Source organism: Varanus komodoensis, unplaced genomic scaffold (genome assembly GCF_004798865.1).
Source record: "Varanus komodoensis strain SLA01 unplaced genomic scaffold, ASM479886v1 scaffold45, whole genome shotgun sequence".
NCBI lineage: Eukaryota > Metazoa > Chordata > Lepidosauria > Squamata > Varanidae > Varanus > Varanus komodoensis.
The window spans coordinates 1,007,953-1,023,823 of NW_025336011.1; the positions used below are offsets into that span (position 1 = coordinate 1,007,953).

Genomic DNA, 15,871 nt, shown 5'->3' on the forward strand with positions numbered 1-15,871 from the left:
AGGCAACATTTTTGAGAAAACAGAATATTTTGTATGATCAAGCATGGATTTCTCTTAATGCCTGATTTTTGAAGGGACATTTTGCTGTGCAGATTTTGCATTATTTGTCATACAGATTATGAACAGCCTGTATGTAAAAGTCCCAGGAAATTTGAGCTTTCCAAAATATTAGTCATAACCATACATGAATCATGATGCTGGCTCAGACCAAAGGTCTGCTGGTGTCCCGCACTCCAATGGGGGCCAGCCAGATGCACTGGGAAGCATACAAATCCCATGCAATTTGTTGCCAGTCTTCAAAAGTCAGAGATGCCCAGAGCTACTATGCTTAAATTATTATACCAGTGGTGCAGTTAGATAATGTTAACCCTGCCTAGATTTACGGGTTTTAAGAGGAACCCCCTCTTTAATAGACAATCCAGCCCTGCTGTGTTTGGGGCCCCTTCTCCCCATTCTTCATTCTGCTAGTCTTTTTTGTCCAAAGAGCTTACTGTTTAACCTCACAAGATGTTACACAAACCTGTGTGATTGTACCACAGGCGGCAATGCTAGCTCCCGTACCATTTATGTTCACAGGCAATCATACATATACAGAAACCTGTGTGTGTGTTTGTGTGTGTGTGTTTCCCTTGCCTGCTGCTTGCTTGCCAGTGTCCTTGTCTGCATTACTGCTTCCTATCAGAACACATTCTGGGGACTCCAAGATGACCTAACATGACGGTTCATGCTTTCTCCTTTGCCTCCTTCTGTATGAAGATTGGCTCTTGGCCCTCCCTTTTCCTCTGCTTCTCCCTGCCTATGCACACACACTATATAGAAATCTCTCCTTCTCCTTACAGCCTCTTGTCATTGGGCTAGGGATCTCCCTTTAAATCCCCTCTCAGTAGAGATGCATTTGTTTTACATCCCTGTAAGAAATTCCAGAGGACTACCTAGAGGTTCAGTTTCCTTGTGGGTGAGATGGATGGTATTTGTGATATATTTATTTACAAACATATATGTTAACCAGGTGGAGTAAGCATTAAGCTGAAAAACACTGGATCCTTTTGGATGGTATGTTGGGCTTCTGAAACCATCACCTAGGAGGCTAGGAATTAGCATCAAAGTCACCTACTCTCCCCTGAAGCTTCTCTGTTTGTGTGTGGGCTGCAGTACATCAAGCCTGGTTAACTTAAATTGTAGTCTTACAACTGAAATGGGAAGATCTAGTTTCATGTTAGTTTACTAATCAGAATTTTAAACTGTGTTCAACATGTGATTAATAAATTGACATTAAACCATTTCAGATGAAGGGGAACTAAATTTGGGCTAACCAGAATCAGCCTGCACAGGGAAGCAGAGAGATGAGGAGTGAGGGGTGTTCACTTAAGTTCTCATTTTTTCCCCAATGCTAAATTCATTCTATCCTGATTCTGTCTTGGTCTTTTTTTAGCCTGCATGGAAATATGTATGCATTTTTGTGTGTGTTTTTAATCTGCATTTTTTAACACAGAATCTGAAAAGTGCATTTCCGCGTGCACTTCTGAAAATGTGAGTATTTTCCCTATTGAATAGTGTTTATGCACATTGTGCAAACTTATGCATTTTGTGCACATTTTTAAAATGTACACATTTGTACAGATTTAACTGCATTGTACACTTTGAAAATGTATGAATTTTGTCAGCAAAATCCATTCTGGCTCACATTTAGGGTTGGAAAGTGTGAACACTAAATACAAGTCAGTTTTCTCAGGTGTCTCTAGCAAGATGGGGAGTAAGCTAGCCCAGTTCTCATTCCTGGTTTTCTCTATTATGGTTCAGGAAGCTGGGCATATTACATTCAAGCCAGGACATGGCCTCTCTTCAAAGCATCATCAGTTTCTCCAAAGCTGCAGCAGGAGGCACTTGGAACAATTATTCTTCCATCTTCTTCTTGACCCTCAGCTGAAATGCCTCATGTTGTGGCACAAGACATGCAGATACTTTGGTAGTGACATTATACATGAAAGTTGGTGCTTCCTCAATCAAGGGCTGGTCTTTTATGCTCATCTGGACAAATGTTTTGTGTTGCCATTGTCCTGTGCTCACTCCATTCTCCAAGCTTTCCTCCCAACATGCATGCATTGTGGTAGCAGTCCTGTGCCCAGTTATCTAGGAGCAAGCCCCATGGTTTATTCAGAAGCTAGGCCCATGGTTAAGCACACCCAGAATAGCATTTAGTTCTTTTTTCTTTTTCTTTTAAATACATTTTTCCACATCACAGTGAAGCATGAGTATTTTAAGGATGCATGGCTGTCTATACGCACAGTGATGACAAACTGTACTTTACTTACCTACTACCTGGAGGCAATGCAATCCAAAAACCTAATACGACTGAGTTTCAGTGTCGCTTTGAAAAAGATAAGCCCATCCCAGTAATCCTGCAGAGAAAGATACTGTATATTACATTACGGTAAATGTCAAAAGCTTGGTGGATGTTAGCATTTACCAAGAAGTCATAAGACCATGGTACAACTAAGAGGGAAGTTTCAGAAAATGCTGACATTTACCAAGAAATGTCAAAGCCAACTGCATACCTTCAGTGAATATTCAAAGGTCAGTCTTATTTCTACCATTTCCAGAAAAAGAACATTTATTCATATTCTGGGGTTCCATGACACAAGCAGTTCCATGACACAAGAATTTCTTTCTAAGATTTTACTGGCATATGTTGATATTCACCAGGATTCTGACTACTTACCACAAAGGGAAGCAGAGGGGTAAAGTAAACTTAAAGCAGTAAAGGATGGCTGAGGTCCTACCAAGGGCTTTCCAGGTCTGAATCTGACAGTTGTGTTTGAGGATTGGTGTCTCCTGTGTGCTGTAGCAAGTTTTATGAGTTTCCTCTAACTGTCAATAGGGATTAGCCCTTAGTGTCTCCTTTCCTCACCTACTCCTCAAATCCTTACCATATTATTCTTAATTTGTAAAAAAGATCAACATCATTTCAGTTTTATTTAAGTTTGGTTATGTTGCTAGTCCTCATTAAAACAGTAAAGAAATACTCACAGATGTATGCCACCAGGAGAGCTGTGGCTTTGTAGGCCTTTCCCACATTCATTAATTCAGAACACACAATTGCTTACCTTGCTTATCACTGGCTCTGCTCTTGGGGAGGTGGGAGATATTATGTTGGGTGTTTGTACAGTGAGGGAATACTGTTTTCCTCTGAGACTGAGTAACAGAAATGTCCAGGGGAGGCCTGACTTCTCACTCACCTGAGCCTCGCCATCCCACCTGCCTGCCTCCTTTCTTGGCTCCATGCCTCCCTTTTTCCCCAGGTGAAAGCCTTCCTTCAGCCTGCTCTGACCCCCATGCCTCTCCCTTCCCTCTCTGCCCATCCCTGGCATTGCAGCTAATTTTCCCAGCCTGCAGAGCAAAATGCGTGTGGTCCTCCGTGTAGAGGTGGAGGCTGTGAAGTTCCTCAAGGAAGAGCCACACCGGCTGGATGGCCTATTCAAGCGGTGCAAGGCAGTGACCGACACCCTGACGCAAGTCCGCAAGTGAGTGAGCCCCTGGAGTGTGAGGAAGCCCTGCTGTTTTTCTTGGGACCTGATAGGCTGGAACATTAGTCTTTTCCCACAAAGATGCTCATGATTTCCTCTTAGGATGCCCCTGTGGCTGTATCTGGAAACAGGTTGTTAGCTGTACTTGTATCCTGGCTTCCTCCAAGGCGCTCAGGATCAGGGATGGGAGAAGCTGTCAATTTCACTTTCTCCCACATTTATTTGTTTTTGTAAATGTCAAATTTCCTTTGTCCTGAATGTGGTGAACTTTTTAAATTTTTGGTCCATTCTTAGGAAAACAGAACTCAGTTTTTACTACCTGCATCAACCAAATTCAGTTGATACAACTGTTCCCAGTGTGAAGAGGGGCTTTTTTTTTGGCCTCCCTGTCATTTAGCAGAGGGACTTGTCAGTAAAAGGATGGCAATCTTAATTCAACCTTAGTAGGACTGAATACACAGGGATTCAAATGTAGGAGCAAATCATTAAAAACCCTATTTCTGGATGGGCAAAGTTCTCAGTTTGTTTCTTCCATATTCTGTATTTTTTATATCTCAAGCTTTTGTTCCAGATATGGAGAATGTTGTGAATTTTAGAAAAATCTGATAAAAACTGAATTAAAAATTCTCACCCTTCTCTACCGAAAGCAGTATCCATGGGGCTCTGAAACTGCTTCTCTCCCAGGTTTTGGCCAGGACCAGACTCATATGGAAACTACAGCAGGTGCCTTCAGACCTTGTCTGGGCATGTAATTGGGGCTTTTATTGTAAGTCCTGCCTCCTGATCCTCGGAGCCCCTCCCCCAAGGCTACCACCATTGCCCCTATTGCCATTGCATCCACGTTTGCTTCTTCCTGATGGCTGCAGCTTATTTTGCCTTCACTGACACCAGACTCCCAGACATCATTTTAGTAATACTGCTATCCATACACATGCATGTGCAGTTTTAAAAATGGGCCCTTTATGGCAAACAAGTGCAGCAGCCATCTGTAAACCTTCTGCCAGGGTTCTGGCTTCTTCCACTTGCCACTGACCTCCCCTTTTCTCTTTTCTTGCTAGGCAAGTAGATGAAGGGGTCTGGGACTCATCCAGTAACCTTCTCAGCCAGTCTCCAAAGAAGGTGGAACCAGAAAGTGACTTCAACAGGGCCTTGGATTTTGAAGTCCCCACCAGTCCACCGATGAACCTTCATGATCTGACTGCTTCCACAGATAGCCTGGGCACAACCAGTTATGGGCAAAGTCAAGGGCAGAGCCACATGTCCAAGAGTAGCAACCCCTCCCGCAGTTCAGAGATGGTTGCTACCAAGTCCCAGACAGGCTCTGACACCCCCAGCAAGCGGGTCATGGACAGATCAGTGTCTGTAGAGGTGAGAACACTTCATACTTATCACATGGGAGGGAGGGGGATAGGGTGCTGGAGGCAGAAGCTACATATAAAGGCCTATGCAGACAAAAAGCTCAGGTTAGAGAGGGAGATCCCTCCCTCACAGCTCACTGGGTAGGAAGGAAGAGAGGGAAAGTGACACAGAAGCTGAGCTCACACATTGTGGAAAACCGTGCCACACAGTTTCTGGGGCACGCCAATTTTTCACTGAACTGACCAGTGGCAATTATGTGATTCAGAGTGCAGTCTGGTTTCTGTGCTGCCCATTCTGTCCTCCCAAACTCACCATGCATCCCATTCTTGGCTATGGACAGCAGCAGCCTCCTCCTGATTGGCTTGCTGTGGTCTTGAGGCTGGTTCCCCTTTCCCCCTTCTGGTATACTTGCATGTCTGCAGCAATTCCAGCCCCCACAGAGTATTTTTTAAAAAAATAATTAAAACATAACAATTCTGCTGCATTTCCAACTTTTCTCCCTCCATGTATTTTCAACTTCCTCCCTGATTCCAAAAGTAAACAAGGAAACAGACACATTGTTCAGCCAATGGGAATAAAGCAAGAAATGGGGCACCCGTTGATGGTATCCTGAGTAGTAGTAGAGACCGAAGGCTAGAAGCAGCCACCTCTGTGGCTTCCCTTGCCAGAGGACTCTATGCTGTTTCCCTATTGACAATGGTAAAATGGTAATCCCTGATCTACATAATTGGAGAACCTGCAGTGAAGCATAGAAACCTTAGAACAGTCTGTTGATTCTCTCCATGGTTTCAGAAGACTAAGCCTACCACACAGAAATTCTGGAACTTTATCCGGATAGCACAATAGACCAACAATGGTAAGATTTCTTCATGGCTACTCATGCCATGAGAGTCTACCCAGAGAGAGTAGAGAGGTCTCAGAAAAGCCCATCCCACTTCTTGCTTGACCCTGCATACTTCATAGCTTTAGCCATGCCTAGAGATATGTGAGGAATCCTTTTGAGGGATCAAAATTGACCAATTGTCCCAGCTTGGATCCCCTGAACATGAGCCTGTCAAACAAGCACTAGCACCAGCTTACTCTGATGTGAGGAGAGCCAGCCTGCAGTCTGATAAAGTGGGCTGAAATGTGTATGTGTTTTAAGCCAGGAAAAGTTGTGTAAATTGCAGCTGCAATTTGCATAAATTCCTGCTGTAATTTGTACAATTGTGGCTGGAATATATGCAAACTGCACATTGCAACTGGAATTTTTTGTGAATTACCCTGGCTTTAAAAACAAACAAAAAAAAAGCATAAATCACAACCTGCTTTAAAAGTGAAAGCCACAAAGCCCAAATCAGCCTTTCAGCTCCCAAGTCTTTGTGGTACCAAATGTCCTCCAAGCACAAGAGGTTCATGTTTCTCAGAGAAGCCATCCCTGATCTTGTCCACTTCCAGCATGCATTCCTCAAAAGATTACCCCACAAAAGAATCTAGCTTCTGTTCCCTGGTAAGACTAGCGGATCCCCCTTCCAGTCTCCCTTGCCTCCCTTACTCATTATCACTTCCTCTCCTCAGTTCATGAATGCTTCCAGATGAGGCTTTCACTGCCCAATTACCCTTCCTCAGAAACTGAAATTTTGTGAAGGGTTCAGATGTTGTTGTGTTCTACTTGGAACCTTCCTGTGCTTTCCCATCTCTTCCTCCATCTTTTTCCTACACCAAAGCCATCAATAAAAAGAGAACATCAGAGTAGCTGCATGTTACCTCATTTTGAGTGGTAGTAATATGGGCCCTCCATCTGGACTCACATTGTGCTTCCTGCAGCCTCTTTCCCATCCATCCTTCTCCCCATTTATCCTTGCCCGAGGCTCCTGAATCTTTTGCCTTCCTTTTGCTATTTTTTGCCTTTGGGTTCTCTGCCTTTTAGAGCCAAATTACACTATGCACTATCATTTGCAGCAGTAGCCCTCTCTCTGTTTTCTCCCTTCAGCCACTTTGGAAGTGGCTTGACTTGGCATGTAAAAGTTGTGGTAAGAGATGCACGTAACTCTTTCCCCACCTGCAACTTCCCCACTCTTAAGTACCACATATGGACTAGCAGCTTTTCAAATGCAAGCTAGGCACTTAACTTACCTACCTCCTTAGGCCCCTTACCAGTTCTCAGAGTACCCCACAAAGCCCTCTTATCCCAAGGACCAATGCAAGGTTTCCTCCAGCCAAACTGGAGGGCTGAGAAGGAAGGGGTTGTCACTAAGTGGCAGAGCACTAGCTTTGCATCCAGAAGGTTAAAGACTTGATTTTTGGCACCTCAAGGTAGGAGAGGAAAGAGCCATGAAGAGCCACTGCCATTCACACAACCAGGCTACATGGATCAGTGGTCTGATTCTGCATAAAGCAGCTCCTGGTGTTCCTATAATAATTTCCCTTTCCCTAACAAAAGCTGAACTGCAAACATTCTGGTAGCATTTCCCCCTGAGAAATAGGAAAGTTATTGACTGACCCTCCTGGGTCAGTCAGTCAGTGTTAGAAGCTTCATTACCACAAGTGCAATATAATATAGACTGAGCTGAGAAAAGAAAAAAATAACAACCTCAGTGAATAGGAATTGCACCACAGCTTGGCTTGGGGTGGGTCTTTTCAGAACTGCTGAGCAACAGACATGGTGAGATCCAAGGTTTTCCTTCTACACTTCCTGAAAGAGAAAGTGCTCCTCACTCAGTGACCGCCTCCTTATTTTGCTTTCCTCAACAAGCCCCATCAGCTCGTTTTTTAGAATTGAATTATTTGGCTGTGGAGGCCTGCTCCAGAGCAAATCAGCATAACCATTAATCCAGCTCTGCTGTATTGACTACTTTGCTTTACAGGCTGCAGAACGTGATTGGGAGGAGAAGCGGGCAGCCTTGACTCAGTACAGCGCTAAAGATATTAACCGCCTCCTGGAAGAGACCCAAGCTGAGCTGATGAAAGCCATTCCTGACTTGGAGTTTGCTGCCAAGCACAAGCAGACCTCCAGCAGTGGTGGCAGTGGGAGTGCAGCCTCTACCCCAGAGCACAAGCCTGCCAAACCCCAGCATGCACAGAAAACCACAAGCAAAATGGACCCCAATGGTCGCCGGGGGTCAGGTAAGACAGGCACAGAAGCGGAGAGACAGCCTATGTGGGACATGGCAAGCAAATGAATGACTGAGGTGAAAGATGAATTGTATTTAGATTGAAAGTCCTTCCTGTCCTGGGGGATTCAGGACAGGTTGTAGCTTTACAAAACTGATGGACAGACGATGGGCACATTGCCTTTAAACTGGCATGCATGTGAAGGGGATTTAGAGTTGGTTTAGTGATTTAATCATTGCCCCCATGGCCCATCACAGTCTTCAAGAAACCTGCTCTTTTATCTTGTAATTGTGAGCTGCCCAGAGGTGCTGTGGCATAACTAGGTGGCACAGAAATGTTTTAAATAAATAAATAATATTTCAAATAAAGTCATGTTACAGGTTATCACATATTTCACGTAATGTGGCATCTGGCCCTGACAGAACTTGGCAGTTGCAGGAGCTTGCTATGTGCATCAGCCTTTCCCAACCTGGTGTCCTCCAGCTGTTCAGACTATAACTCCCATCAGCCTTGACCAAATCTCTGGTAGTCAGGGCTGATGGGACCTGTAATACAAACATCTGAAGGGTGCCAGGTGGTTGGGGAAAGCTGATGTGCATAAAGTAAACCCATCTCATCCATTTTCTCTTCTCAGTATATGATCTTTGTGCATTATTTGTGAGATGGTGCCATGCATATGCAAACATTTGCATTGGTTGTGTTAGAGAATGGGTTTAAATGCGAAACCTTCAAGATTGAGCTTAAGTCTAGCTCAGTCAACTCTGGTTCTGGGTCTGTTTGTACATCGGCCACAAAGCCTTCTTCAGACACAGGAGGGGACAGGATGGGCACCTTCCGTTTATTGGCAGGCCTCTGGACTGGCCAGACCTGGTATGTATACTAGAAGACTGGCCCTCTGGCCTTGCTTGAACACCTAAACCGTGCAGGGTGTCATACTGGAGATTTGTTCCACTTTGATGTGAAATACAGATCTAGTGGTGAGGTAAAAGGTGGCGCTCCGTTGCTGAGCAGTGACTGAGCAGGGAATGGCCCCTATCTAACACCTGAGATAATGGAGGCAGGTAGCATCTGGAACAGGAAGTAGTTAACCCTTAAAGAAACAATACCCTTTTTACTATACATTCCATACACTATAAAAAGAATATAAAATAATAGTACCTTTAAGAATATTTAAGAATGTTTTACCCTTTGATGATTTAGCTTGCTGCTTATTTTCTGGCATCAGCACTGCCATTATCATAACATTAACTACTTGATGTGATTTCTCAGGAAGGGAGTCTCCATGTTCTAGAACAGGGCTGGGCAACTTCCAAGATTGGAGGGACCATACTGCCACTGCAGACCTCAGCAGGAGCTGGCCACTGCCCCCACTGCACTTGCCACTGAAATTCAGCAAGGGGGTAGTGGAACTGTGAAGAATGCCAGGTGATGCATTTTGCCCTGCCCTATTCTAAAATGATTCCCTTTATCTTTGAAATATGGGCAAATGCTCTGTGGTGAGTAGGAGGAATCAAAAGGACATAGTAGAGGGGCAAATATCCTGCCCTGTTTTTGGAAGGTGTAGGAGAATGAGGGTCTAAGGTAGCAGAAAAGCTAGGACTGCATTGTTACAAGTCTTGTTTATCATCAGGTACCATAATGAAACTTAATGACTTCTTTTTGAAGGATGCAAATGTCCTTTAAGAACTGAACTTTTTTTCTAGAATTGTACATTTTGTGTCTGATGGAACATTTTTAAAAGCCCTGCCTCAGCAGGCAGACTAATGATAGGTATCACTACCTGTGCCAGAGTGTACCAGAATGCAACACATGGCTTACTAACTTTGTCATCTCCCTAGATGAGTTGACAGTGCCCAGATATCGGACAGAGAAGCCTTCAAAGTCTCCTCCCCCACCCCCACCACGGCGGAGTTTCCCATCTTCCCACGGTCTCACAACAACCCGCACAGGAGAGGTGATCATTACCAGCAAAAAAGAATCCAGTTTTATGAAGGTATGAAGCCCTCCATCCCTGTGAAAAGGAGTGGGCCAGTGTCATGCAGGAGAGACTCACTAGACTAGCTTTGTCCCATGGGTTTTTTCACTTCCTCCCATTTACATCTCAAACCCTCCCTTCTTCCCATTATTTGCTTCCCTGCTTGTGATTCCAGAAAGCTGAATCGGAAGAGTTAGAGACCCAGAAACCACAGGTGAAGCTAAGGAGAACTGTGTCAGAGGTGGCCAGGCCTGCCTCAACACCCCCCATCATTGCTTCTGCCATCAAAGATGAAGATGATGAAGACAGGATCATAGCCGAACTTGAGGTAGGAGGGGAAAGGTGTAAGAAGGGCCTTCTGAGTAGTGGTGAGCATCTGGCTTTCAGAAATGTGACTGCATAACATATATGGTACTGAAAGATGATCCAGATGCTGTTGCTTTCATATTTTTTAAAAGTTGAGTTGTTTCTCTAGCACTTGGTGACCTCCTTATCCATCTGTAACCAGGCAATAAGCTGAACAACTAGGGGGGATGTGTATGTCTCAACCCCGCCACACACCCATACTTTTATTAGAAAGTAATACAGTTTCTGGAAGGGGGTGGATTTAGAATGGAGAAGCAGCAGGACAAAGAGAAGCTATTCTGTGCTTCACATATTGTCCCTCCAAAGTGATTTCCCCCAGCATGCTTACCTTTACCAATATGCAAGGATTTTTTCAAAAGAAAAAGATCCAACTATCAAGAATCTAAACTAAGCCTCATTGATAACACCATCGACAATATGTCACAAATTTTCATTAGATCTATTATGATGCAAGTATACAATAAACCATCTTCATTGATCAAGCAATGAAGGTCATGTCTGATTTGTTCCTTCCCACCAATGCTTATGAAAGGTCAGCATTTTCATTAATAAGGCTTATCATACCTGGAGCTCAACTATAGGTGACAATTCCTTTTTGGATACATTACTAAAAGAATCTGTGTTGCTGATATCAACAGATTTCCTATATATGTATTGGAGACATACAGTTTCAAATAACCTAGGGGAATTGCTAAGATGCTTGGGGGCATATTGTAAATTGTTACGTATTTGATCTTTTTAATAATGTTCCTCTAGTATAAAAAGCACACTTCGTTATAGGACTTCCATATGTACATGACATTTGCATGGGCATGAAGTATGCTTAACAACTATCAGATGTATTTTAATGTTTTCCTAATACTAGGTGGTATATGACAACTTAGAACATTCTCTATAAAGGTGACTTCTAAAGGTTAATTTGGCTTTACTTTGCAAGTGTAAGCCCACTGTGAGTTTGAAACTGACCCTTCTAAATCCCTTTTCCATTTGCCTTCAGACTTGCAATTTTTAGGCTTATTCTCCCTCATAATTCCATTGTGAAGACTCTTACCAGTAATATGAAGTATTAAGAACTATTCAAATTTTGTCAAGCTTCTTGTCACATCTGTCCTCTTTTGCATTACCTGAATTTGACTCCTGATTTGTAAAATACTGAAAATACATTAGGAGGCAATTCTGCATTCTGTATTTTACTTTATTACATTATAAATAATTTGTCTGCTTCTCCCTCACCCTGCCTCCCCCCACAAAAGGCTATGAACTTGATAACCATGCACTGATTGCAAATATCCGGCATGGCTTCCAGATGTTTTGGACTAAAATTTCCAGCATTCTTGACCAATCTTACTGGAGCCGGTAGGTAATTAAAATCTGAAACCTCTGGAAAGGTTGGAGAAGGCTGACATAGTCAGATGAAAATAGTTCCCTTTATTTGCCCTATTTTCTTATTATGGCTGTAAATTATTTGGTCTGATTTTCTTACCTAAATCCATGCTGCCCGAGGAATATTTATATTACTTTGTTTAGTGTTTCAACATTAGACATGTTCAGTTGATACACAGGAGTCAGTGCAAGTGCATACAGTCTTTGGTTACAACTGTAAATAACAAATGAAGCACCTTCTGGAAATATTTATCATTTCACACAAAAAACCTTTGGCATCCAGATTGGTAGGTGCAAAGGCAACTGAATTTGGTTGAAGTTGCAGTCCTATACTTAACTTGCTCAGATGTTAAGTCCCAATAAAATTAGTGAGGACTTACCTCTGAGCTGGGACTGGATTGCACTACATTTCCCCCACTCACCATCAACAATGAAATTAGTAGAGATAAAACTAAAGAAAGCAACAAGAATGTGTCTGTCTGTCTGTCTGTCTGTCTGTCTCTCTCTCTCTCTCTCTCTCTCTCACACACACACACACACACACACACATATCATGTCTGTCTACAGCAGTTTCCCTAATACTCACATTTTAAACTCTTGCTATGACTTTTTGGCCAAAATATATAGATCATCTTTGATTAGTATAGATTAGGGGGCATGGGTGAAATTTGTTTGGTTCCCATTTTAATTTGAGCCTACCTAAGTCACACCTTCTAAACCACAGTTAAACTTCGGTAATTATGTATTTATTTATTTATTATTTATTAAAACATTTCTATGCCGCCCTGTTCGCCGAAGCCTCGGGGCGGCTCACAACATAAAGTTAAAATAATTGCACTTTTCCACATGTTGCTGTATAGTTCTCCACCCAAATTATATATAAAAAATGGGAGAAGTGTGCACAAAAGTTATGTATATATAGATGAAATAACATACAGAAACACATTATGTTAGGAAAAGGTGTTTTCCTTTAGGTGTTTAGGAGAAATGTTCACAAAATGCACACATTTTCATGCAGCATTTGCTTTTTTAAAAAAATGAACAAAAGCAGGACAAAACAAACATTAAGTTTGGAAAGATAAAAATGCACAAAACCAAAATTGATAGGTTAATCTATCCTTAGTGTGTATAGATGAATTTTAATATATATCCACAGATATATCCACTTTGCTTATTTTTCTGAGAGTCAGTTAATTTTTTTGATTATCAGATTTTTTTTTTTTGGTTACGTTTGTTCCAAAAACTTATTGTAGTCCTAGCAAAAGTTACTGTGGAGCTATACATACACATTCTGAACTATGTGGAGGCAAAGGAGAGACCCAGTATGGTGCGGTGCTGGGAGTGAAATTGGGAAATCTGGGTTGTACTCCCTGCTGGCTAACTTTCTGGGCCAGTCGCTGACTGTCAGCTTCCTAGGTCACTTTGGGCCAGTCACTGCTTCTCAGCCTGTCCTACCCATATGGTTGTTGTGAGGATAAATTAGAGCTGAGGAAGGCCATGCAACCTTGGGTTCCTTGCAAGAGGTAAAGAGGCAGAATATTAAGGTAACAAATAAATTTCTTTAGAAATGAGAAGTGATGTGTGTTAGGAATTAGCAACTCCTTTTTCCTTTCATACATCTCTGCTCAAAACGATCCCTTCTCAGCATTTTTGCTTTTTAGGAAAGAAAAGTTGTTGGTTGTCTGCTGTGTTATTAAAGCTTTTGTCAAAGCAATTTCAAGGGCTTAACAAATTCTTTGGAGAGCAGAGGAATTGAAATCTCCCAGAATGTGCAACTTCCATGCATTTCAGAAATTCATCCAAGTATTATAAAATGCAGATAACATAGTATAATACTAACCATCTTGGAATGGCACTAGAAACAAGAGGTTAGAAGCTGTTTGCAAGAAAATGGTGCCTCCTAGTGGGGATCCTAAGAGCGACATTGACCTAACTCATATTTCTAAATTTCTCCAGCACAACAGTGATAGAAACAACTTCAGTATCTCACAAAGGACTTGCTGACCTGGAGTTGAAAGCATCCTATGCTTTTCTATAGGCTGAAAACAAAAATAGAACTAAATGTGTAGGATCTGGAATTGGCAACTTACAGTTTGCCTGCTCATATTTGTGGTGTGTGATGCATTTACAGAGTCAAACCTAAAATTTGATACAGGAAAAGTAACAGATGAGGGAAGGAAAATGGGGAAAGGGTAGAATGAAGACGTCTCCATGTACTTAAGTTCAACTTGAGTAAGAATAAAGATTTAACAGGCTGAGCTGAAGCTTGTATGATTTACAATCAGTGGTTATTAGTCAAGATGCCTAAACTGAATGTCAGTAAGCAGTATATCTTCTGAATACCAGATGCTGGGGACAAATGTGGAAACATATTTTTTTTTCATTCTCCCCCCCCTACCTCCTGAGAACTTCCTGGGGACATCTGACCAGCATGCTGCAATCAAAGGAACTTGATCCGGTTCAGAAAGGCAGCTTTTACATTCTTAGCAATGCTTCTTGGGTTTTGCCTACTGTAGGGGTAGAAGCCAAAATGGTGATAGATTTCAGGATGCCAAAAAGAAACCCTGTAATCAACTTAGCTGTGTCTCATAAAACAGCAGCATGATATCTTTTGGGTAAATGGTCATTATAGCTAGGCCAAGACCATCAGGCAATTTGGGCATTGTCATGACAGGATTTCAGCTACAGATTGTGAAACAAAGATTCAAGAGTTTCTGGCAACTTTCAGGGCCTCAAAAGAGGCAGTGTTGTTATGTATTACTGTATTTCTATATATTTGTTACTGGTTATTTCCATAGCTAGATGACCAATGATTGTGTGTGTGTGTGTGTGTGAGTGTGAGTGTGCACACATGCACCCATAATTTCAGAACTTATCTTATGATTTCACTCCTTGACAATCTGACTGCAGCCCTTTCCTCCAACTAAGAGTGTGGCCAAATCTTGTGATCAGAGTGTCCGATTTGGGATTGTTTTTCTTGAAGACTCTGTTTTTCATTTAATTGCTTATACTTTCCCTCCTTGAGCCAAAATTAGTAGTCCACACTGTTTTGTTTTCCATTTGTGTACAGCCCCCTTTCCCCAAAACAACCAACTTCCATGTTCTGACTTCCTCAGGTATTTCAGAGGAGCTCTCCATTTATTCCTAAGTTCCGTTGTGACCAGCTTGCGTCAGCCGCAGACATGTGGCCCAATGGGGCCGCCATAGCAGCCGAAGGATGGAAGGTAACAGCCGTTGCTTGGATGGATCGCAACTCCCTTCTATTCTTTCTTCCCTCCAAATGGCTACCCACCACTGCCCCGCTAACAGGATTCCTCTTCCTTTCTGCAGCCCTTGTTAACTCTTTCTCTATCTATCTGAACGTTAACCAACTAACGGCTCTGTCGCTCTTCCCACATCACCCATCTGACACAAAGTAGCGTGCGTTGTACTGACACAACACGGGATCCAGTGAGCACTAACCATGCGTGGCTCTTACAGAATTTCTAGGCGTCTGGGCCTCCTGCGGAGAATGCTGGGAAGCAATAGACGGGGGTGGAATTTGGAGTGTTGGTCACTGTTAGATGGGAGTTACTTCACTGTTTTTGTCTGCCTTACGATTTTGCTTGCACTTATAATTGAAGGGAATTCCTGATTGCAATGCATGCCATGCCCTTTAGGCAGAGCTGGGGTGCTCGTTCTCACTGCTAGTTTTCAAGTGCATGTATCTTAAATCGGGATATGCCACAAAGCTCAACCTTTTTGTTTTTTCCCTCCCAATTTAGGATTTCTGCTCTGGTATAAATTGTAGCTTGATAGCCTGCCTTATAAATCCAGGGAAATTGAAGGAAGTTTTAAAAATTATTCTTAGAGGTATAAAAAAAATCTGCAGTATGTTCCTTGGAAACAAAGAACCTCACTGGTGTTGGATGCAACTCTTACTGATGTGTAGAGCGGGATACATGTAAGAAGATTCTTTTGTGATTTCTTTTCACATGCATCAGTCACGGTAACTTGAGACTAGGAAATGCCACTCTCTGCTCTTGCTGGGGTACTGGGTTCTTGCATCACCCCCTTGGGCAGATTCAGCAACTGCCACACCTAGAAATGAAGTGTTGGACAGTCTGAAGTGGCATGAAGGGTGCTCAAGAATTTTTTGTTCAGTCCACATGTCAAAGCAAAGCACATCTGA

The 15,871-nt window shown here is 42.6% G+C and overlaps 1 protein-coding gene across 1 annotated transcript in view; it reads left to right on the plus strand.

Moving 5' to 3' along the window:
- Positions 1 to 15,871, plus strand: part of SRCIN1 (SRC kinase signaling inhibitor 1) — a 149,895-nt gene that overhangs the window by 114,137 nt on the left and 19,887 nt on the right. Inside the window, exons 11-16 of the mRNA XM_044444502.1 lie at positions 2,704 to 2,738; positions 3,374 to 3,521; positions 4,583 to 4,892; positions 7,730 to 7,988; positions 9,815 to 9,969; positions 10,127 to 10,279. Coding sequence (XP_044300437.1) covers positions 2,704 to 2,738; positions 3,374 to 3,521; positions 4,583 to 4,892; positions 7,730 to 7,988; positions 9,815 to 9,969; positions 10,127 to 10,279 — 1,060 coding nt within the window. The remainder of the gene's footprint in view (positions 1 to 2,703; positions 2,739 to 3,373; positions 3,522 to 4,582; positions 4,893 to 7,729; positions 7,989 to 9,814; positions 9,970 to 10,126; positions 10,280 to 15,871) is intronic.